The sequence below is a fragment of the Grammomys surdaster genome, unplaced genomic scaffold, assembly GCF_004785775.1.
Source record: "Grammomys surdaster isolate TR1022 unplaced genomic scaffold, NIH_TR_1.0 203, whole genome shotgun sequence".
Classification (NCBI taxonomy): domain Eukaryota; kingdom Metazoa; phylum Chordata; class Mammalia; order Rodentia; family Muridae; genus Grammomys; species Grammomys surdaster.
The window spans coordinates 4081401-4104302 of NW_021604648.1; the positions used below are offsets into that span (position 1 = coordinate 4081401).

At 43.5% G+C, this 22902-nt stretch overlaps 1 protein-coding gene across 1 annotated transcript; it reads right to left on the reverse strand.

Moving 5' to 3' along the window:
• Window positions 1-98: 98 nt before the first annotated feature.
• On the reverse strand, window positions 99-21833 carry Alg8 (ALG8 alpha-1,3-glucosyltransferase). The gene is made up of 13 exons (XM_028770738.1): window positions 21723-21833; window positions 19846-19924; window positions 15729-15922; window positions 13653-13762; window positions 13267-13334; window positions 10083-10209; window positions 9709-9812; window positions 8880-9000; window positions 5289-5428; window positions 3481-3620; window positions 1760-1857; window positions 1270-1342; window positions 99-742 (listed from the first exon to the last, which is right to left on the reverse strand). Exons 1-13 carry the CDS (start codon window positions 21815-21817, stop codon window positions 511-513), a joined length of 1581 nt encoding a protein of 526 aa, XP_028626571.1. The 5' UTR covers window positions 21818-21833; the 3' UTR covers window positions 99-510.
• Window positions 21834-22902: the final 1069 nt, after the last annotated feature.

Here is a 22902-nt window from a genome sequence, read left to right on the forward strand (position 1 = left end):
ACAAGGTGTACAGAACAGAGATAATACACCATCTGCCCACATGTGTGCCAACAGGAAAATAAATGTGAGAGCTGGTAAAGACCCAAAACACTTTGCTATTTGATGCATAAATATAAAATGACATTTTATTTATATTTCCCTAGGTACAGAATCTAATTACGCATTACATTCTAACAATGGTCAGTACCAGCTACAGAAAATTATGCCACTTTTCACCCCTCCCTGCCACATCCCCTGTTTACCTCCAGTGGGCACAGCAGTCTTAACACTCACAGACTATTTTTACAGAGGAAGGTGAGAGCTTTCTCAAATGCGTTTTGTTGCTTAGAGAGGGCAAGTGACTTCTCACCATGGAAACAATCAGGTTGCTAGGCAGGGCAAGGCCAAGTGTGGAAGAATGGTCCTTAAACAGATCTACTAAATAAATAGATCCTGCCACTGGCAACTTTCTTCAAGTTCTGATTAATACCCATGAGGTCATTGTTTGGCCTTCATCAAACACTTCTTTACTCAGTGCTTCTTGGTCTTGCTGACAAGACAGCTAGTCAACACTGAAACATACAGCCTGGTCCAGGCGTATGTGATGCCCACTGCACAGTACACCGAGGTCAGCAGCAAAGGGATGAATGGGTACTTCAGCTTCCAAGAGGTCAAAGGGAATAGGAATTCACAGCACACTTCCAGAGGCCCCAGGCCAAGAAGGTACACAGTTTCCATCCAATTAAAAAGAGGTTTTTCTTTTCTGAAAGAGAGAAGTCTGATTTTAGATGAGTCACACCCTGGCTTAGCAAACACTCCCAGCTAGTGTTTCCCACCTGCACTCCCGTGATGTGACAGCTGGCTAATGCTGCATCAAAACACTGTGTTTAGAAGAGCCATCAGTGCCATGCACTTCGTTGTCTCAACAATTTCCCCTGCCGAATTTACCTATGCTGCCCAGATAAATTAGTCTTGTGCTCAGAGACAGATGGGGCCATAAAAAGCATGCTTTACTCTGGTAAAATACAAGTCATACAAAATTCAGAATTTTACTAACTTTTATATTATTCAATTCAGTGGCCTTATGTACAGTGTTCACGTGTACATATTACTAACCACCTTGAAACCTGATCCCCGACAGAGTCCTCCTGTGTACACACAAAACTTTACCATCTGAACCATCACTCCAGCCTCAACTTAAAAATACATTTGAAATCCTCTTTGACCATTTAAAAGCAAGCATCTCACAAAAGGGAATAAATATAATCTTAAATGTACTTCTAAAATTACCTGAACAGTGTCTTCAGTGAGGAAATACTATAAACAGTGAACAGTAGCATGAGTAAGATTTTAATGGGAAGTTCTGTTAAAAGACAAAAAATACAGATGACAGAATAGCACATGGACATTGTTAATACTCCTTATTTATTGATTTATTGATTGATTGATTGATTGATTTTTACTGACAGGGTCTAAGTAACCCCAGCTGGCCCAGAACTCACTGTGTTGACTAGGCTGGCTTTGAATTCAGAGATTCACCTGCTTCTAACTCCTCAGCGCTGGGATTCAAGGTGTGTGCCACCATACCTGGCTAACCGTTTTTTGAGGCATCTAAATATACTTAAAACTAGGGGCAAACTGGAGATATTATTTAAGAGAAAGAACAAAAGTTTCTTCTTCCAGAAGACTCCCAATTATTTAAGTCAAAGTATGTGGCTTTTAGGCCTAGATGGAAAGGACACGGTGAGCAAATGCATCTTGCTAAACAGAAGCCGCTTACCTGGTGCAGTGAAGAGCAGAGGAAAGAGGGAATAGTGTCCTGTCGTCGTCAGAATCAGAAAAACTGTCGCATCTCCTGCTTTTTCCACAGACAACAGGCTAAAAATAAAAATTCTTACAATAATTCCTTAACACAGTTGAAACGTGATCAAAAAGAGCTTAAATAAACATGTTTATTATTAGGCCTGGCTAAAATGAACACTGATCACCCCTTTATAAAATGAATACTGAGAATTCTCTTATGAAACAAATGCTGTTTTGTTATAAGTCCAATTCAAATGAGAGCTAGTTTGATTACTTCATGTGTATGTTTTGCTTGCATGTATGTCTGCGCTCTATGTGCATGCATGCTTGACGCCCATGGAAGTCAGAAGACATCAATCCCCAGGAACCAGAGTTACAACTGCCAAGTGGGTGATGGGAACTGAGCGAGGTCCTCTGGAAGAGCAGCCAGTGAGTGTTCTTATGTGCTGAGCCATCTCTAGAGGCCCTGGGTGTTGTTTTTAAAGTAATCAATAAAATATTCCAAAAAGAAAAGGGGAATAAGACAGACATCCCACTCTCTCCGGGAGTGGGGAAGGGAAAGAGAGTCGGGGGAGGGGGGAGAAACACCTTGCTTTGTTGAGTTTAGAGTTTGCTCTACTTTGCAATCTGAAAATTCTATGGCTCCAAAGAAAAACATAAATGCTTTCTCATAACTTGATAAAACCCTCAAAACCAGAGAAAGGCGATCGATCCTATTCCCTCTCCGTGCTGGATTTTAATGAGGGGTCAAGTGGACATTGCTCCATTTACTGAGGATTCAGCAGCATGAGATGCGCAGAAGTCCTGAGATCTGCTAGCTCTGTGACTTAGCATGTTTTTGTTTTTAAAAAAGATTTATTTATCTATTTTATGTTTATGAGTACTAGCTCTATGACTTAGCATTTTTTTGTTTTTAAAAAAGATTTATTTATCTATTTTATGTTTATGAGTACACTGTCATTCTCTTCAGACACAGCAGAAGAGGGCATCGGATGCCATTACAGATGGTTGTGAGCCACCATGTGGTTGCCGGGAATTGAACTCAGAACCTCTGGAACAACAGTCAGTGCTCTTAACCACTGAGCCATCTTGGTGTAAAGCCCAGGATGGTCTTGAAGTAATGATCCTTTTGCCTCAGCCTCCTCAGTCAGTACAGAGGGATGCAGGCATGTGCCACCACAATGGGCTTAACTGTGTAACTTGGTCAATCACAAGCTCTCTGGGTCTTGGTTTCTGTAGATTCTAAGATGGGATTACACCAATTTATCCTAATTACCCCAAAGCATGCAAACCAATGTGACATGAAAGAAACAATCAAACAGCTCTGCAAAGTCTACAGTGGATACACATGGGGCCATTTTGTATGACTTAGTCCTTTCTTGGACTAACAACAGGGATCAGGGAACCCTGGGATTTTATTTTCACTGATGTGTTGATACCAAGGATGCCAGCCTTTCCCAGGGCATGCTCCCACCTAATACCCAGACCTATTACAGTGTTTAATCATCAAAAATATGGGAATACACATGGATTTTTGCACATCTCAGAACCTCACAGGTCTAAAGGTCAAGCAGATCAGCCCACTGCCCTCATTCCTGTGCCTTTGTGTATCCCACACCAATGGACATGTCTAGAACAGGCAGTCATTAGACAGCAAGACACTGAAAAACATGTCAATTCTCTGAGCTGTTTGCTTACCTCATTGGGAGAATTGCAAGGAGTATGGCTTTTTCATGGACATGCCACCCAAACATGAAGGAACTTAAGGCACAAAGAACCAGGCATCGGAGAAAGCCTCTGGGCCCTTGGGGTTTAAACCAAAGACAGAAAACAGAGGGCTAGAAACAATAGGCAAAGACAAAACTTCAGTGTCATTTAAAGTCAGCTTTGCAGAAGCAAGGCACAGATAAACACAAGCTGTATCATCTTTGAAAACAGCAAAACTAGAGAATTTTCTACTGCACTGGAATAATCCATCACTCTGTGTACAGTCCCCAAAAGCTAGCTTTAGAAAAGAAAATGCAAGCCCATGGGAATATGAATTTACTTCATTAAAATGAACCTTATACAAATTAATAAATGATAAATTCTGGGATATAAAAGTTAACAATGTACGATCTGTATTATTAGCTGATAGTCATAATAGCTAACCAGGACAAACTACAAAAATTCATAGAGGTTTTGGGGATAGTGCATTAGATTTTACCAGTTTTGTGAGCACAGAATACAGTCTTTGCACTCTATATACACAGCTTACAAAGCTGAAGATTTATGATGCGTGTTTTTTGTTGTTGTTGTTGTTGTTGTTTTAATATTTTGCCCCTTTCTCTCTCTCTGGTAGTATCTGTATGTGTAAGCACAGTTCTGTGGAGGAAAGGCATATACACACAAAGTGGTCAGAGGAGGATGCTGGGTACTGTGCATTCTATCACTGCCTTATTCCTTTGAGACAGGGTCTCTCATTGAACCTAGAGCCAGACTGGTGTTCAGCAAGGCACCGCCACCTCCATCCTCCTGCTCTCCACACTGCTGGGTTAAAGGTATGCAGGCATGTGCATCCATGTCTAGCAGTTTATCATGGAAGCTGAGTGTCTCAGTGCACATCCTCATGTTTGCACACTGTGTTCTCACTCCCTGAACCACAGCCCCAGATCCAAGGCTGAGGTTTTAGGACTTTTTACACCTCAGCTAAAACCTGTGAATAAGTAGACCAGCATAACCTGGTTGCCTACATACCAGTACTGCCATACAGTTAAGTCTTGCCAGGAGATTTTGATCACTTAGAAACCTATTAAAGTGAATGTGTACCTATCCTCAGGGCTGAGTTGTTTATGTTGAATCCTACTGAAACTATCACAAAAGGGAAGCCACCAAGCACTGACAGGTGCGAATGAGGCTCTCACAGCACTTGACCCACAGTGGCTTTCACTCTTTTTCTTTTTTTTCTTTGAGACAAAGTTTTCGTATGTAGACAGATTGGCCCCAAGGCGCAATGTCCCTGCCTCCACCTCCCCTGAGCTTGGATTGCCGGCTTGTGCCATCATGCCTGGCTTCACAGCAGACTTTCATCAGATGAGTGAAGAGCTGCTGTTTCTCTTCATTCATTATTACTATCAAGACAAAATATCCTGTTTTCCAGACACAGTTTGATCATTTAGCCAAGGATGAGAAACACAAAACAAAGCCTGGATGTTCTGCCACAAAGATTTCCTTTCTCCACAGCACACTCCATGCCTCCACATGGGCTTTTCTTTTTCCTCATGCCAGGATGGACAGATGGCTTAAACAGCCACTGGCAAGCCTTTCTTACAGAGGCTTTTCTGGTAATCCTTCCTCACTGTGTTCAAAGTTACTGAGAATTGCTATGAAATGCTCCAGTCTGTAGGATCTCAGCTATGGAATTTATCTTGCAGTTGGAAAAGCTTGGAAGCTGAAATTCAGTCAGCACCATGACAGAAAAAGCAGAGGAAGACTCAGCAAATGAGCACCATATGCTAAGTTCTTACCAATATGGCTATCAGTGTGCAAATGAGAGTTGCCAAAGGGGAAACCGAGGGAAGGATTGTGTGCTGGAACTGTTGAACCAAACCACTCGTCATCGAGGCCCTGGGGATCTGGCTGGGATCAAGAAGTTTCAACTCCAAACCTAGAGAGTAAACAGACATTTTACTTTAATCAATAGGACTCGAGATCTTATGAGTCAGATCCTTGAGCAATAATCTTAAAAAGCTACTAGATCTTACAGCTGTTCACAGCTGAACTTCATGGTTAAAGTCTATGCTGTGTCACCTCCAGCAGATGTGAACCGGACTGTTTGTGCTGCGTACAGGAACCCTGTGGGCAGGCAGCATGTGAGTAGCCATCTTTTCTAGCACTTAAACAATGCAGACCATGCCACAGCACAACGCTGAACCTTTCATTTCCTGTAGCGTTCAGGTCATAATCCCACACAGCACGGTCTTCATTGATCTCTCACGGCTGTATCCTTTCAGCCTCATCTGTGCTAACGAGCCTTACTCTCAGTGGACTGTGAGTCCTCAGCACACCACCCTCAAAAGCTGTCTCTCTGATCACAAAACTCCCTTTGAATGACTCCTCATCCACTCTGCTAAACTAACTAATCCAGTCATATAAACAAAGAACTAAACTGAGAGGCAGAGCTGCACTGTGAGTTTTGTGGTGCAGTTTATGTGCTTACTCTATCAGACTATGTCCCTTAAATACAGGGATGATGAAGTCATTTTATTCCCAACATAGAAGTCCAATCATTACTTGTCTGGAACAATGATGCAAGCCCCACCCAAACTGAGCTCCAGAGTAAAACCAGGGCAGTCAGACAGCCTGAGCGCTACACAGGCCTGTCTGTTGCTACTGAGCACCAGCAATGTGGACAAGACAGAGCCTACTGATGTATTTTCTATTTACTCCTTTCCCCTTCAGGTTTTGGTTCTTTTTTTCCTCTTTTTGTCTTGAGACCCATCTCATGCAGCTCAGGCTAGCTTTGAATTCCTGATCCTCTTGCCTCCACTCCCTAAGTGTTGGAATTACAGGGATGTACCTTCATACCCGTACTCTCCCCTCTTTTTGAGACAGGATGTCATGTAGTCAACCTGGCCAAGAATGACTGAACTTTTCATCTTGCTGCCTCTACCTTCTGAGAGCTGGGACTGCAGGTGTACCCCACCACAGTGGTTTATGTAATGCTGGCAGTGGAACTAGGATTTGCACTCCACCAGCTCAGCTAATCCCCAGCCCGATTCTACCCTAAAACACTTGGCTATTCCCCTGAGTTTCTGACCTGCTACTAACTTTGCATGTAAGGAATCTTTGGGGTGCAGGTACCTTACAAGGTAAGGTACAGCAGTTTCCTGGCTCAGGCAGGGTAAACAGACCTTGTACTGCACACTAGACTGAGTGGTAACTGCCTTTTAAAATACAGATGTTGAGCCAGGCAGTGGTGGCGCACGCCTTTAATCCCAGCACTTGGGAGGCAGAGGCAGGTGGATTTCTGAGTTCAAGGTCAGCCTGGTGTAAAGAGTGAGTTCCAGGACAGCCAGGGCTACACAGAGAAACCCTGTCTCGAACCCCCCCTCCCAAAAAAAAAACCAGATGTTGAAGTTTCTATGTAAGAGTGCCATTACACTGATACTAGACTGATGAGTGAGGGATGAAACCAAATTATGATTTCTAAAAATAAGCGAGTAAACAAAGTATCAATTTCCTGTAAGTACATAACAGAAACAGTAAAAGTAGTCAGTACCTACTCCCATGTTCACAGGGCTTTGTGTCCTTACTTTAGATCCAAGTGCACAGATGGAGTAATCTGCTCAAAGCCACATGACCAGCCAGCACCACAACTTCATCTGGGTCCGTGTGGCTCCAAAGTCTTCTATTGATAACATCTCATGTGTGCCTGGTCCCAAGGAGGTCAGAGGGGGCATCAAATCCCCAAGAACTAGAGTTACAGGTGGTTGTGAGCTGCCTCGTGGAAGTGGAGAACCAAACCCAACTCCTCTGTTAAGAGCAGTAAGTGCTCTTAACTGTTGAGATAGTTCCCTGCAATTGTTCCAGACCCTGCAATTATTTTTATGCTGGGAAGGGTGCATGCACACCTGGAGGTCAGAGGACAGTTTGAGGGAGTCACTTTTCTCCTTCCACTACATGGATTCCAGAACCAAACTCAGGTTGTCAGTCTTAGCAGCAGGCACCTTTACCTGCTGAGCCATCTTCCTGGCCCAACCTAACATATATATTTATTCTTGCTTTCATTCCCAACATGCTTTGCAGGAAAGTAAAGTCCAAGAATCCCCAAAGTATTGTGATGAAAGAAATACCAGGGTAATCAAATGACTTGGCAATGGAACCCAGCCAACAACTTATGTAGGGGTCAAGATCAGGAGTCAACAAAGAAGCCCAAAGCCAGTCTGTGACCTGCTTTTGCACAGAACTAAAGCTATCAGGTGTTGGGAGCCGACTCTGAGCCGTATACCTGAAAAGCGGCTATCATCTTTGCAGCCATCTTGAGCCATATACCCTGACAAGAGACAACCTACAACAGCTGAGCACACTCTGATAATTATCTTGATCCTTTCAATTAAGGCCAGGCAGTGGTATAATTATCTTGATCCTTTTAGTCAAGGCCAGGCGGTGTTAGCACACGCCTTTAATCCCAACACTTGATTGACTCAGGAGAGATATAAAAGGAGAGGCCAGGGCAGACCCAGAAGTCAGTCAGACTCAGAAGACAGGATAGATAGACCGACTCAGGCAGTCAGAGAAGATATACCAGACAGACAGAGAGGCAGACAGGCTAGAGCAGATAGACTCAGACTAGACAGACTAGACTAGACTATACAGACGCAGCCAGACAGACTTTGTCTCCATTCTTCGTGTCCCAGTCCCCACTCTCTCTCTTGCTCCCTGACCCGTGGACCGGAACAGCAGAACGGCTCGCAACAATTAAGAGTTGTTTTTGTTCTTTTCTTTCTTTCTTTTTTTTTTTTTTTTTTGAGGCCGGGTCATATTTCTTATTGGTCCAATGCCCCGAGTCACAGTTCATACACTGTTGTTCCCCTTCTTCAAATATTTAAGTTTAAAAGTAGGGTCAACTCTGATGAATAATATTTTACTTAAGGCAAAACCTATCTTTAAGAAGTGTCTGGATGGGGGCTGGGCTAGAGAGGTGGCTTAGAGGTTTGATAGTTCATCCAGAGAACCTGAGTTTGGCTCACAGCCACCTGTAACTCCAGGTCTAGGGGGGTCCAGCACCTACCTCTAGCCTCTGTGGGTACCAGTACTCAAGTCGACATCCCCTCTATAGTTAAAAATACCTTTTTTTTAAAATGCCTAAGATTGAATCTACTCACCCATGGAAAGTGTCTACAACCCAATGCCACAAGGATGGAGTTCCTTACTTACTCCACAAGACTCGGTCTCAAGCACTCCAGCTCTTCTCACCCTGAGCTGAAGTGCAGGACTGGAGACCCAATGATCCAGAACACATATCCAAGCACAAAACACGGGCAGGTGTTTCCACTTCCTGGTGGGACTAGTCCTTTCAGTATTCATAGTCTAAGTGAAAAAGCTGGGTACCATACCAATTACAGACAGTACTTTGTCCAAAGCATTGTACAAAGCCCAGAAGTTTGGAGCCCAGTAGGCATGGCAAAGGCCCCTCTTGAAAGGAAAGAGTCGGGAAAAGACTTGTGGCAGCTGGTTCTGTTGAAAAGGAGAAACGAAACCAATTAAACACTTATAGTTTTTTTTCCCCAAATTCTAAAACAGAACAGCAAAACTGTCTGCAGCATTGTGCATACAAGTTCAGCAGCCTGGGATACCATCTTTGTTTCTGCAAGTGAATGATCCCAAGCAATTCACAGACCCCTTTTTGCCTAACCTTTTCAACTGATCAGAGAGAAGACACATATAAGTCAGTGAATACTCATTCATGCTATTAGGAACTACAAAAGAATTTACACAGTGCAGAGAGAGCACAGGATGTAGTTCATCTATGCCTGGGGAATCAGGGAAGACCACATAAGATGTGGTGTTCCCCTATCGTAATAGGAAGTAAAAACAATTTCGGGGTGTGGAGCAAGAGAGAAAAAATATTTGGACATCTGTCTCAGGTACTTTATAGTGTTTGCTGTGTACAAAGGACTGATCTGGGAAGCTAGGAATGTTAGTAAGTTGGTGCATTTAAGAAGAATCCACAGAGAGAATTAGTTCTCTCATGTAAGCACAGTTTTCACGCTACTTGAGCATGCACAGAAATGTGTGCAGAGCACTCTACCTTATCTCTGGTAGGGAAGGAGGAGTTTATAGTTGCTTCCCACACTCCCTACATCATTGTTCTTTTTAAATGACAAAACCATGACACACATTCATTTTTACAAAGTAAAAAGCAGAAATAAAACAATATCTTACCAAGGCTAGGAACGGGCCTAACGAAAGAGCAGAAACTAGGAAAACGGTCAGTCCCAGGGAAGTGACACGCACAAAGCTGAAGCTGCTCCATCGGACAGTGCCATCTACATGACAGGAAAGCCAGCATCACCAGGAGCGTGAAGCAGTACCTCCAACGATACACGGGGTTCCAATGCATAGCTCAATGTGCCCAAAGCTATCATCCTCCCGCTGCAGTCTCCCTCGTACTAGGATTAGCAGTGTCTGCCACCATGCCTGGGTATACTTCGATCTTTGTGGATGATGGAGGGTTTATAGATCAGGACCCGAGAAACACCCACTGTGCTTCACAACACTGTAAACCTCAAGGATTTGCTACCACTGCTAAGACTTGCCTGGTTTACTTGCAGTGAAACAGTAAGATCGCAGCAGGTAGATACCATAGGCTGGGGCTACATAGAGGTAGATGTGCTTGAAATGGAGGAGGACAGCAAAGAGAAACGCCCCTTCAATATGCCTCTTCTAGGAGACAGAAAGGGGAACATATCACTTTAAACCCAAGGTAGATGAAATGCAATATGTGATATCCTGGAGTGGATCCTAGAACAGAAGGAAGACATTAGTAGAAAAGCTGATGAAAAAAAAAAAAAAAGAAAAAGAAAAGCTGATGAAATTCAAAGAAACCAATGCTAGCTTTTTAGCCTTGGTGAATAGTTTAAGGTAGCTTTGGGGGGGAATAGGTGAGGACTCTATTCATGTAACATTTCTGTGCAGCTAAAATTATTAGCAAGAAGAAAAAAAAAGATGAAACCCACCTATTTAAAAAGTAGAATCCTTAAAATGAAATAAAACAATAACAAAAAAGTCCTGGAGTTTTGCTGTTATTCAGGTTGGTCTCAAACTCCTAAGCCACAATAATTGTTCTGCCATAGAGCTTCCTGAGTGCTAAGACTACCTATCATGTTTTGTTTTACCACATCCAGCTGAAATTATAACTGTTAACATTTAAAAAATTCTGTTATTAGTGCTTTGCTTGAATGTTTGTGCAATGTGTGCAATGACTGCAGAAGCCAGAGGAGGGCATCAGATCTGCTGGAACTGAAGTTACAGATGGGTGTGAGCTGCCATGTGGGTGCTGGGAACTGAAATAGGTCCTCTGGGAGAGCAACCAGTGCTCTTAACTCCTGAGACCTCTCTCTACCCCATAACTATGCCTTAGGGGATATTCCGTATAAATAGAATGACGTAGCACCTGGAATCCACAACCTCACTGACACAAGGAGCTTCTGTAAGGAATGCAGTCATACTATTGAAGCAAAGCCCCAGTGGGAACTGCTGTTCTGTCACCCTGAGCTGAAGTGCAGGGCTGCAGAGCAAACACAGATCAGGGGCAGGATTCTCACTTCCTCATGGGACTGGTCCTTTCAGTGCTCACAGTCTAGGTGAAAAGGCCACATGCCAATGCCACACCAGACACAGCCTGTCCACATCATTTGTCCTTTTCAATATTTACGTCCTTTATTGTCCTCAAAGAGCCCACATTGTACTTGTGATCAGGATCAGGTTTCTGGAGCTAGGAAACTGAGGCCACAGTTGTCAGCCTGCTGCACGGTTCCCTTCTCAGACACATAGATACCATCCAAAAACTTTCTGATATCTTTGTTTTTAACTGTTGTAGCTTGCTAAATCAGAGCCACTGAATGTGAAACAAGTTCAATATCATTTCCTTTAATTCATCCTTCTGGGCTTGGGAGACAGAACCAGCAACACCTATCCTCATCCGAACCCTGCAGATATATTTTTCACCTAAGAAATTTCGGATATTATCCAAAGACCCATTCTCCTGACTAACAATGTTGACAGGAAAGTGCGCACACACAGGCCTCATCTTGTAATGGAAGCCAGTGTAACACCTTGATCATGTTCTGAACATGACTGCAGACGGTTCTGACAGTGGCCAGTTCCTTTCTGTTACCCCACCACTTGTCAACCCAGAGACTTTTCTTCCTCCATAGAGTTCCCCTGGGGCCCTTCACAATGACTGTGCGGCCCTTCAGAGTGATGCTGACATTTTCTGGGATGTCGACAGTGAGTGTTGAGAATGGTCTTCATTCTCCCAGTGGACGGGACAAAGAGGTCGCCCGTATCGTTTTACTGGAAAAGAATCCTGTGTTTCACTGTAGTATGTTTTCTTTAACTCTGAGAGATTTAACTTTTTCATAATAATGTATAGAAAATTCAAAGTAGGAGCTGGAGAGATGGATCAGTAGCTGAGAACATTTCCTGCTGTCATAAAGGACCAGGCTTCTGTTCTCAGCACCTACATGATGGCTCACCATTGCCTGTAACTCTAGTTCCAGGGGATCTGATGCCCTCTGATGTCTGTGGGCACCTGTACACACCTGGTGCATCTCAACGCATAGGGACAACACATACACACAAAATAATACATAAGTCATTACTTCATCAGATACATAGTAAGCACCAAGCCTGGTGCTAAGACATGGGGTATGTCATCAGTAACCACAAACTATATTGGAAGGAGTCAGAGAATATAGTTAACCTGGCCAAAGAGGAGCTAGGATCTCTACAATATTGCATTGTGTATGTGGGTTATGCTGGGGATTGAATCCAGGGCTTAGTGCATTTAGGTCAGCACTCTACTACTGAGCTACATACATAGCCTGTTTAATAATAATAGTATTTTTTAAATAAACAAAAACAAAACTCAGTGGTTAGAACACTTGAGTAATATGTGTGAGACCCTGTGTTCAATCTCCAGGGTGGTCTCACTAAGCTCTTGCCCAGACTGGGCCTGAATTCTCGGGTCCAAAGGATCTACCTATCTCAGTCTTCTAAGGAGCTTGGACTGTAGGGCACACTACCACGTCAGGCTAAGGGGACTAAATATGGTTCTTAATCCACAGAAGTGAAGGTATAACAAAACCCCAAACTCTAATAAAAGCAATCTGAATTCTATCCACTTCATAGAAACTGCAAAAGAACCAAATATGGCCACAGTAAACCCTGAGATAGAAACATGGATTTTTTCATTTCAAATTCGATTTTTCCACCACACTATTCTAACTAACCTCCAAGCTTCTTCTTCTTTTTTTTTTTTTTTGGTTTTTCGAGACAGGGTTTCTCTGTGTAGTCCTGGCTGTCCTGGAACTCACTCTGTAGACCAGGCTAGCCTCGAACTCACCTCCAAGCTTCTTGTAGAAAAACACCAACACCATTTATACAGCAAATGCTACCACCTGACACAAACAGTGCAGCCAAACAGAACTATAATCCACACCTACCACATTGTAATGAGATTTTAGGGTATAATTTATATCCTGTTATATATTCTATATTTAATATAATAATGTATTTTCTATTTAGGATATAATTTTCTCATCTTAAAGAAAAAGTATCATCCAAAGAGCAGGTAGAGTTTGTGGAAGTACCAATAAAAATGTCTATGTGGTGAAATTCCAAACAATGGGTCAAATAAATCATCTATAAGCTCTACAATACTATGTTTATAAGCTAAAAACTACAAGTGGGAGTACAGTCAGGCTTCTCTGTGCTTACCTGAAATAGACGTGCAATGGACAGCAGCAGTAATCCAGACAGAAAGCCATTGTACTGGAAATGAATATCTGGGGGGATGGATGTCAAGGAAGATGATTTCAGATTCATAATGAAGTGTGCTATGAATGAGTACAGAACTTGTGGACGCTTTCTTAATGAGTAAAATAAAAATAATAGTTCAGCTGGTTCTCAAAATTCAATACTCTGGGACAAAGCATTTTAATAACCAGAATCCAGGAAACTTGGAGACATAGTGTGGGGAGTAAAGTAACCCAGACCAAGCTCCCTTTCAAAAGCAGCCCATATTTAATAATTACCACACACAAAGAACTGACCTCTTAGCACACAGCAGAGTAAGAGGATAGCATTTAGAATATCAAGGATACGGTCTACAACTAACAACCCAAAGTTCCACAGCAGTAGCACGGACAGAATAAACTTCGGTTTCTCTGTGAGGTCTTTTCCAGTTCTTTTTCCATCAATGCATTTACAGCACCTATGAGGACACACCGGGAGAGATACAAATGACTCTATGCTTCATCACCACACCCCAATACTTCGGCACAGACCCATTTCTGACAAGCTGTCCATGCTGTCCATGGCTGACCTCAGGCCAATGGCACATCTTTTCCTCGGGTATGCAGATCGGAAACAAGCGCTCATTTAATAAAACTAAACACAGCCATCTATGACCTCCAAGTAAGGATTTTAAAAACAGGAGGGCACACATTAGTTCAGTCCTTAAGAATGTAAAGTAGGAGCCAGACAGTGGTGGTGCACACCTTTAATCCCAGCACTTGGGGAGGCAGAGGCAGGTGGATTTCTGAGTTCGAGCCCAGCCTGGTCTACAGAGTGAGTTCCAGGGGCTACACAGAGAAACCCTGTCTCGAAAAAAAAAAAAAAAGTGCAAAGTATGGGCCAAGGGTGTAGCTTAGCTGACAGAGTGCTAGCCTAGCACACAGCAGGTCCTGCACCAACTGAGCACAGGACTCCATGCCTGTACTCCAGCTCTGACGAGTAGGGGTAGGAGGACTGGAAGCTCAAAGTTATCATCAATAACATAGCAAGTTTCAAGCCAAACTGAGCTACCCTAAGACCTTGTCTTAAAAAAAAAAAAAAAAAAAAAAAAAGAAGGAAGGGGAAGGAGTTTAAAATGAAAGGTATAACTCAGTGGTAGAACGGTACATGCTGAGTGTGAGCAAGACTCTGGCTAGGTTCAATCCCCAATGTGGATGCATGACCCAGACATACACACTCAGGGTTAAACATGGAGATTCCACCCGTCTCAGGCTACACAGTGAGACCCTGTCTCAAAATAAACAGAACTGCAAAGCTGTAGTCCTCACTAACTAGATGCTGATGACACTAAATCTTTATGTAAGGGCTGGGGAAGGCTCCGTCACAAAGCACTTGCTGTGCAAGTAAGAGGACTTAAGTTCATTCCCTAGAACCAATATTTACAAAACCAAAACCAACCAACCAATCAGCCGGGGGGGGGGGCGCCCCCCCCGCCAGCCAGCCACCCACCCAGCCACCTAGCCAGCCAGCCAGCCACCCAGCCAGCCAGCCACCCACCTAGCCACGCACCCAACCAACCAAACCAACCCCGAAAAGCTGGGAGCAGTACTTGTAGTCCTAGTATTAGGAGGCAGAGTCAGGTGGATCTCTGGGGATTGTCATCCATTTTATTCTTTGAGATAGGGCTTCTTCCTGGCCTGGAACTTGCTAACTGTTCCCAGCTGGTCACAAGCACCAAGGATCTACGTGTATCCTCCTTCCTTGTAATGGGATCACAAATGTATGCCACCATGCCTGTCTGTTTCACATGGTACTTTGCTTGTTTGGGTATCTGTGGACCATGTGCCTGGCTGGTTCCTGCAGGTCAGAAGAGGGCATTGGAGCCCTTGATCTGAAGTCATAGACACCTTTGAGCTGCCAAGAGGGTGCTGGGAATAAAACCTGTGTCCTCTGCAAGAGTAGCAGATGTTCTGAACTGTTGAGCCATCTCTCCAGCATAGTGTAAGATAATCTGAGTTTACTGGAATGAAACTCTTTCAAGAGCAGACTTTGGACATATGCATAAATGTATATACCGTGTCCCACAAAATAAAGCACATCACAAAAGCCTCTGGGAGTGGCCAAAAGGAAAGGAAGGCATGTGCAGCTTCCTGTGTGAGAGAATTGGTCCTGGGATTCCTTTTGGATTAGTTCCTTCATAACACTCTCAGTGTCTTCTCATATGACAACCTCAAAACCCCACCTTATCCCCATTTCTCCACAAAACCTCTCAAGAACGCTCCTGTCATTACTCTCATGCACTTTAAAGCTCAACTTGGGTTTTTGCTGCTTCAGGATTTGCTACTATATGAAAAGGGTTCTGTTTCCTATAAATCAGCTATAATATGTTTTCTAAATATCTTCCACACAACAAATGTCCATACAGCATAACATTTGCCACTTACTCGTGGACAGCATACACAAAGAGTGCATCTGTCAAGATGACAGAAAACCTCTGGAAAAGCAATGTCCTTGAGCTGTAATAGTTCAGGTTATGAATATTAAGCATCTCTTGATCAAAGTATTTGGCAATATGTGATAAGGCGTACTCAAACCATGCAAAAAAGGGGGGGTAATCCAAGGTCCACTCTGAAGTTGCCTGTGATTAAAAAAAAAAAATCAAAATTAAAACACTCCCTAAGTAACTAAACAAGATATATTTAAAACTGTTCACTCTCTAGTCTTTAGAAAAGCATAACGATATGACGTTGTACTTAAAATGCCCTATACACAGCTATTTCTATGTAAGCAGAATTAACACATGGACATGATGCACATACCTATAATCTCAGCACTGAGGAGGTTAAGGCAGGAGGATTATAGGTCTTGGACCAGCCTGAGACTCCTTGGCCTTGTAACACAGGCTAGCCACTAATTATATCTTCCATCTCTGCACTTGTTACTTTAAAAAAATTAAAATGTAAACTCTTTTTTAATGTGTGTGAGTCTTTTTCCTGCCTGAATATGGAAGCACCACGGTGTGCCTAGTGCCCCTGAAGGCCTGCAGAGGGTTCCACTGGGACTAGAGTTTCAGATGGCTGTGAACTACCACGCAGGGGCTGGGAATTGAACCCTGTACCTCTGGAAGAACAAGTGCTCTTAACCAGAGCCAATTCTCCAGTCCCTTGTTATTCTTTTCATTGAAAATTTCTTTCTCTTCAAGTCCAGTCCAGGCACACTGGATACTAACTGGTTTTCTACAAGGACTATGGTCCATGGTGTCTCTGTGACTAAAAGAGGAATAAAAAGATTTAAGGCAAGGCTCGCTCTCTGCTCAGTTTCACTTTTAACTTCTTTCCTGAAGTCCTGGGGCTAGATTTAGGCAAGAAGCGCCATGGCACTCAGCTTCACGCCCAGTCTAGCCCTCTGCTTATAGCAATTAATGGCAGACAATTACTAGGTCTGGAGAAATCATAATCTATTCATATCCTTGCAGGTGTAAAACACAGAAGGTTTAGATGGCTCTGGGTAAGCCCAGAGGCTCTCTGTCTCTAAGCAACCATTCACTGACATCTACACACACAGAACATCCCCTCTCTAATTTCAAGTCTCCATTGTAGGATGTACGCAAAATGACTCACTGAACTGAGGGAAGGAAAACTACAAATTCTGTTTCTCAATCCCATTCTTTAAAATTACTATTTTAACAGTATATTAACAGAGTAGCAGCTTTGTAACTTATGATCAACAGAACATATTCAGAAATGATTTCTTGCTAGGATATAAACAATAAAAAAAGTTTAGAAAAGTGCACATAATTCTAAAAACTCTACTGTCAATTTAGACTTTACATTTACAACTTCTAGCCATGATTTAAAATTTCAGAGCTCAACCTCCCCCAGAAGAGCTGCTTATTTTTTATTGGAAGTTAAAGACTTTCTGACTTTATTCTACTGACACACTTAAGTACTTTAAAAGTAGTGAGCAGGAAACACCTAAAAACATGGGCAGCTGCTGTTAAGAGATGACCATTTTTCCAGAACATAGTGTCCTCGAGTTGCCTTTCCCATCCCCATTCTAAACTACCCAGAGCCTCTCTGTACAACATCTCTATCCCACATAAACCCCCAAACTGGGCACAGAGGACCTCTGCCCTGCAAGGGTTTTTATCTGTGGCCATTTTTTTTACCTAGATAGCTTGTATTAGCTGGCATTCCCTCCCAGTTACTCCACTAAGAGTGCTGGAGATGAGATTCAAATGTGGGCCAAATCATGGTTTTCAAATACCAAAATGACCAATGTGTCCATATGAAGACTCAAAACAATTCTTTTCACGCAATAGATATTAATAGTGTCTTTGGTGCTTTTCTCAACTAGTTGACAACTTCCAGGCCAGTGAAGAAAGGTGAAGTCCTAACTACGGGAGGATTCTATAGACAATCCACTTTTCATCTGTCTCTCAGCCTGGAATGGCATGAAGACACTCCACCCTATCCGGGCTTATGTCCTGCTGAGTCTCTTTGCCACACCACTGCACTTTGGTTTGCTAATTTTTTCCTTCCTTGTTAAAAATAACAAGAAGACATCAGCATATCTTCTGTGTACAGGAAGCAGACACAGGGGACTGCCTGGCACCGGGAGAGTGGTCCTCAGGTGATGGGGAGTGGGGAAGCAACAGGAGGAAGTGAAAGAACAAGGGAACTGAAAGGGAAAAGGACCACAAGCAGAGCTGGTGAGCACCAGCTCTTTAAGAGGTATGCAGATAAAGTTAGCAAAGGAGACTAAGGACCAGTCAGAGGAAAAGGAGGAAATGGCTAAGCAGAGGACTGCTTTTCCCACATACAGTGCTAATAAGTGACCACAGCAGGTACTCAGCATCGCACCGTGCTTCTTGGTTGTTTCATCTTACTTAGCTTCAACCTTGCACCTATCCCTCAGGATGGGCAGTAAGTAGGAGCTGTTAATCCTGGACATTCTGAAACCACAGCCCAAGCTCTGGATACTAGCCTACATAGTACTCCCCTAGTTGGCATTCACATATACAAACTGTGATACCTTAAGCTAAGAAAATCAATCAAAGTTCCCGGCATATCTATGAAATATTTACAGTACTATTATATAAAAATAAATTCAGTCCGTTAGGACAACTGTTTTTAGTTTTTTTTCACTTCACTGACTTGAGAAAATAAGGCTGGACAAGGCTGCAGCTCAGTTAACAGAGTGCTTAAGGAGCAGGTCTAAAGTCCTGGGATCCCCAGATCCTCAGCTACACAATGAATTCAAGGCCAGCCTGGGCTACATGAAACCATCTTAAAAAACTAAAAGAAGAGGCTGAGAGAGCTCAATGCCTAACAGTGCATAGTGTTCCTGTAGGCAATCTGACTTCAGTTCCTAACACTCATGTTGAGCAGCTTACAACTGCCCATAGCTTCAGGTCTAGATCTGATGCCCTCTCCTGGTTCCTGTAGGAACTTACTCACATGCATGATTAAAAATTAAATCTTAAAAACAAGCCCACAACACTCAAAATACCACCCTATTTTAGTTGTGTCCTTGCAGGTATGCCTATCTATGCTATGCGTGTGGAGGCCAGAGGTTGACCTTTTGTGTCTTCCTTAGCCTCTCCCCACCTTAGTTTTTGAGACAGGATCCCTCACTAAACCTGGGGCTCGCTAGTTTGGTAGACTGGCTAACCAGAGAACATTAGACTTGCCCATCTCTGCCTTCCCAGCAGTGTGATTACAGACCCACGCCTCCCCTAAGTGGGTGCTAACCACCTAAACTCAGGTCCTTAGGATTATGTAACAAGCACTTTACTAACTGAATCATATCCTCAGCCTGGGAAAAATATTTTCCCAATATCAGAATACTACTTTAAAATGTCTTTAGGGGATGCAGGCTCAGCAGTTAAGAACACTTGCTGCTGTAGAGAAGCTGGTTTCAGTTCCCAGGATCCACACAATCCTCTGTAACTATAGCTCCAGGAGATACAGTGCCTCCTCTGACCACTACAGGCATTGGGCATCCACCTATTGCACATGTACACGCATATAAATAATCTTTTAAAGAAATCCTTTTATTGGGACTGGAGACATAGCCCTTAAGAGCTTGCTACTCTAGCAGAGGACACCAGCTCAATTCCCAGCACCCACATCAGGTAGCAAACAACTGTCTGCAACTCCAGCTCCAGGGAGGATCTGAAGCACCAGGTCTCTGCAGTCACTTGAACTCATGCACACAACCCCCTCCACACAGTTAAAAATATATCTTTTTAAGAAATCTTTTATTGGTGTGTGTGTCAGTTAACAGAGATCCGCTTAGGGCTTTGTGCACAGCAGGCAGGTGCTCTACACTGGGCCACACTCCCAGTCCTGCAAATCTCACCTAACACCAATAAGCTAAGGGTGACTCTATACAGCATTTCTTTGTTGTTGCTTCATTTCTGAGATAGTGTCTGGCTATATAGTTAAGGCTGGCCTTGAATCTTTATCTCCCCACCTCAACATCTCCAGTGCTGGGATTACAGGCACGCGCCACCATGCTGGCTCACGGATAACCTTAAAAGGTAAAGGTGAAACTTACCTCATAATACCACTGAGATATTGGGAGGCTGTGAGTGATTGCAAGCCAGTTTCGGTGTACTTCAAAATCTGTGGAATGGCTACACAGGCAATTAAAGGAACAAAATTAGATTTTGAAATCATGTCGTATAAAACCACATGGCATGCACACATATACAAGTTCCTAAAACATCTCACTTATTAGAGGTCAGAAGGCCAGTCCTCCCTCTGAAGTTGTTGGAGGATTGAGGTGTTTGTGAATGGGTCTCAGAGATATCCAAGGGCTGAAAAAAGCTTCAAACAGGTTCTCAGACCACTGCACGAAAAGGACTTTCTCTTTCTCACAAAAATTCTAACAAAACCCATAATCCAGAAAATGCTTTACAAAAGAAGAGCTTTAATTTTAAAAATTACATTTAAATTATTTTGTGTGTAGGTACTTGTGTGAAAGTCAGAGGACAATGTATGGAGAGCTGGTTACCTCCTTCCACTGTGTATGTCCTGGGATGAAACTCAGGTTGTCAAACTGGCCAGTAGGGGCCCTTCACCCACTAAGTATCTCATGAGAGCAAGGACTGTTTTGTTTTGAGACAGATTGTTGTTATATAGCCCTGGCTGGTATTGAACTTGCTTCATAAACCAGGCTTTTGCTTTCAGAGTGCTGAGACTATAGAAATGAGCGACCATATCCAGCTTCAAAAGGTTTTGTTTCCTTGAGACCATGCTCTCACCAGGGTTACACTCCCTGCCTTGGAAATTCTCATGAATTAGCATCAATAATAATGTATAGGTGGTTTTGTGCAACAACCCTACCAGTCCTGCTAGACAAAATCTGGACACACAATCCAGGCTGGCCTTACATTCTTGTCTATCTTTTACATTTATTTATTTTGTGCAGAGAGGAGCAAGCTATGGCCTGTGTGTCAAGAGGATAGCTTGAGACTTTGTTCTCTCTCAGTGTAGTTTCTGGCCATCATCCTCAGGCTGTTAGGCTTGTCCACAAGTGCCTTTACCCTGGCTTTCTTGATTTTTTGACCTCCACATCTCAAGTGCTGGAAATTATTAAGCATGAACCCAGCTTAATGGCAGAAGGCTTCTGTTTACTAAACCAATTATTCTACTGCCTACTTTCTAAGACCGTGGGGTGCTGTTCAGTTAAGGACACCCTTTATCGTACTTGTAATTTATGGTATTATTATACCCACCGTCTACACACAGCTAGGTGGTGGGTGGCTCCTGTGCTTTTAGCTTTGACTGTACACTCATTTTGTTTTTACACAAATCTACATGTTTTCCACAACCCTGTGTGATCTGTGCCACTTTTCGTTCTTTTTTAGCTCTTTGGCTACAATAACAACTTTCTCTACCTAGAATCCTGGGTTCTTCCCTAAGACGGGGTTTGTGCACTCACTCTTTCCTATGCCTTAACAGTTTCTCACATTGGTTATTCTTTTTCATATTGAGGATTTGAACTCAAACATCATCTCCTACAAGAAGAGGAAAAGCCCTGCCAGTCGTTACTGGCTCCTTTGTAAACGCTCTGTTGACCACCGCAATTTCGGGAATTTAGAACGCCGCCCGGTCTTTTAAGCAGCAGGTCAGACTGGCAGAAAGACTGGTGGAGGTGGGTGTCATTAGCTTGCAAATGGAGGAGGAGGGTCCCGAAGCTCATAAACCTGAAAGTGACTTGCTCAAAGTTAGGCAGCGTAAGGACTCTTCCGGGCCAGACATGGCTATATTCCAGCTCTCAGGTGAAGCACCAAGCCCCGCGGTAGAAGGCTTAGCAAAGGCAGAGACAACACATGGCCTTTCTTCCTCACACCCAAAACATCCACTCAAGTCTCGCCCACCCTGCCGACCGCGGGGCCTTCCCGCTCAGTCCCCGACTGAGGTCCTTACTAGGTGGGGATGAGAAGGCACTTAAGGAGAGTCACCCCAAGAGCCAAAGCCGAGAACCAATGGCCACTACCGGTCGCAAGCCCGAACGCCGCCATTCTTGGAGTCCGGTCACTTCCGGGACGCTGCGCATGCGGACAAGGCCTTTAGAGGCGGTGCCTGTCAGCTTTGCGCGTGCGCCAGCGTTTAAACCTCCCGCCCTGTCTCCGCGGTCTCCCAAGCAGAGAGGACTTAGCTGCGCCTGCGCAGACCCCTGTGGCGGCCTCTGTTCATTCATTCATTTAACGTTGTTGTTAATACGTCAATTCAAATAGTAGCTGGTCGCCTGCTTTGGGTCTTGATTTTTGGTTGGTGTGGGAAACCTTCGTGAGAACATCCCAGAGATGTCTGAAGTAGTAGTAAAGGAGACAGCTGTTATCTGTTAGGTACACAGATGAAAGTTCTTGAGAATAAGTACACCAGGGCCCTTTGGAACCGGAAGTTAAATCCAGGTAGAGAAAGGTTTGAGCAAGATTCAGATTCTGATTCCAGTGTCGCTGAGCTAGGCTTTCCGTGCAGCACTTGCCCCTTGCGAGGAGGCTAAAGTTAGCATTTCTCTCTCTCTCTCTCTCTCTCTCTCTCTCTCTCTCTCTCTCTCTCTCTCTCTCTCTCTCTCTCTCTCTCGCTCTTTTTTTTTTTTTTTTTTAGAGACAGAGTTTCTCTGTGTAGCCCTGGCTGTCCTGGAACTCACTCTGTAGACCAGGCTGGCCTCGAACTCAGAAATCCGCCCGCCTCTGCCTCCCAAGTGCTGGGACTAAAGGCGTGCGCCACCACCACCCGGCCAGCTACTCTTGTCTCTTTTATACCACCCGTCTTGGTCAGATTAAAACCTGATCCGTCTATCCTTCCTTCTTTCCTCCCTCCCTCCATTCCTTTCTTCCTTCCTTCTCTCCCTCCTTCCTCCCTCCTTTCTCCTCAATCATAAGGATAAAAGATGTTTTACCTCAAATTATTAAGATTAAAAGAATGAATACACGTTGCTTGAGATGGAACCAAGAAAAAATAAGTGCCCAGGAATGGATTAGAGAAATTAAATGCCTTACTGAGAGATATACAGCAAGGTATTAATCTGAATTTATGCCTCATTCATAGCTTCATATACCACCTATATATATATGATGCTCAATTTTATACCTCAAACCAA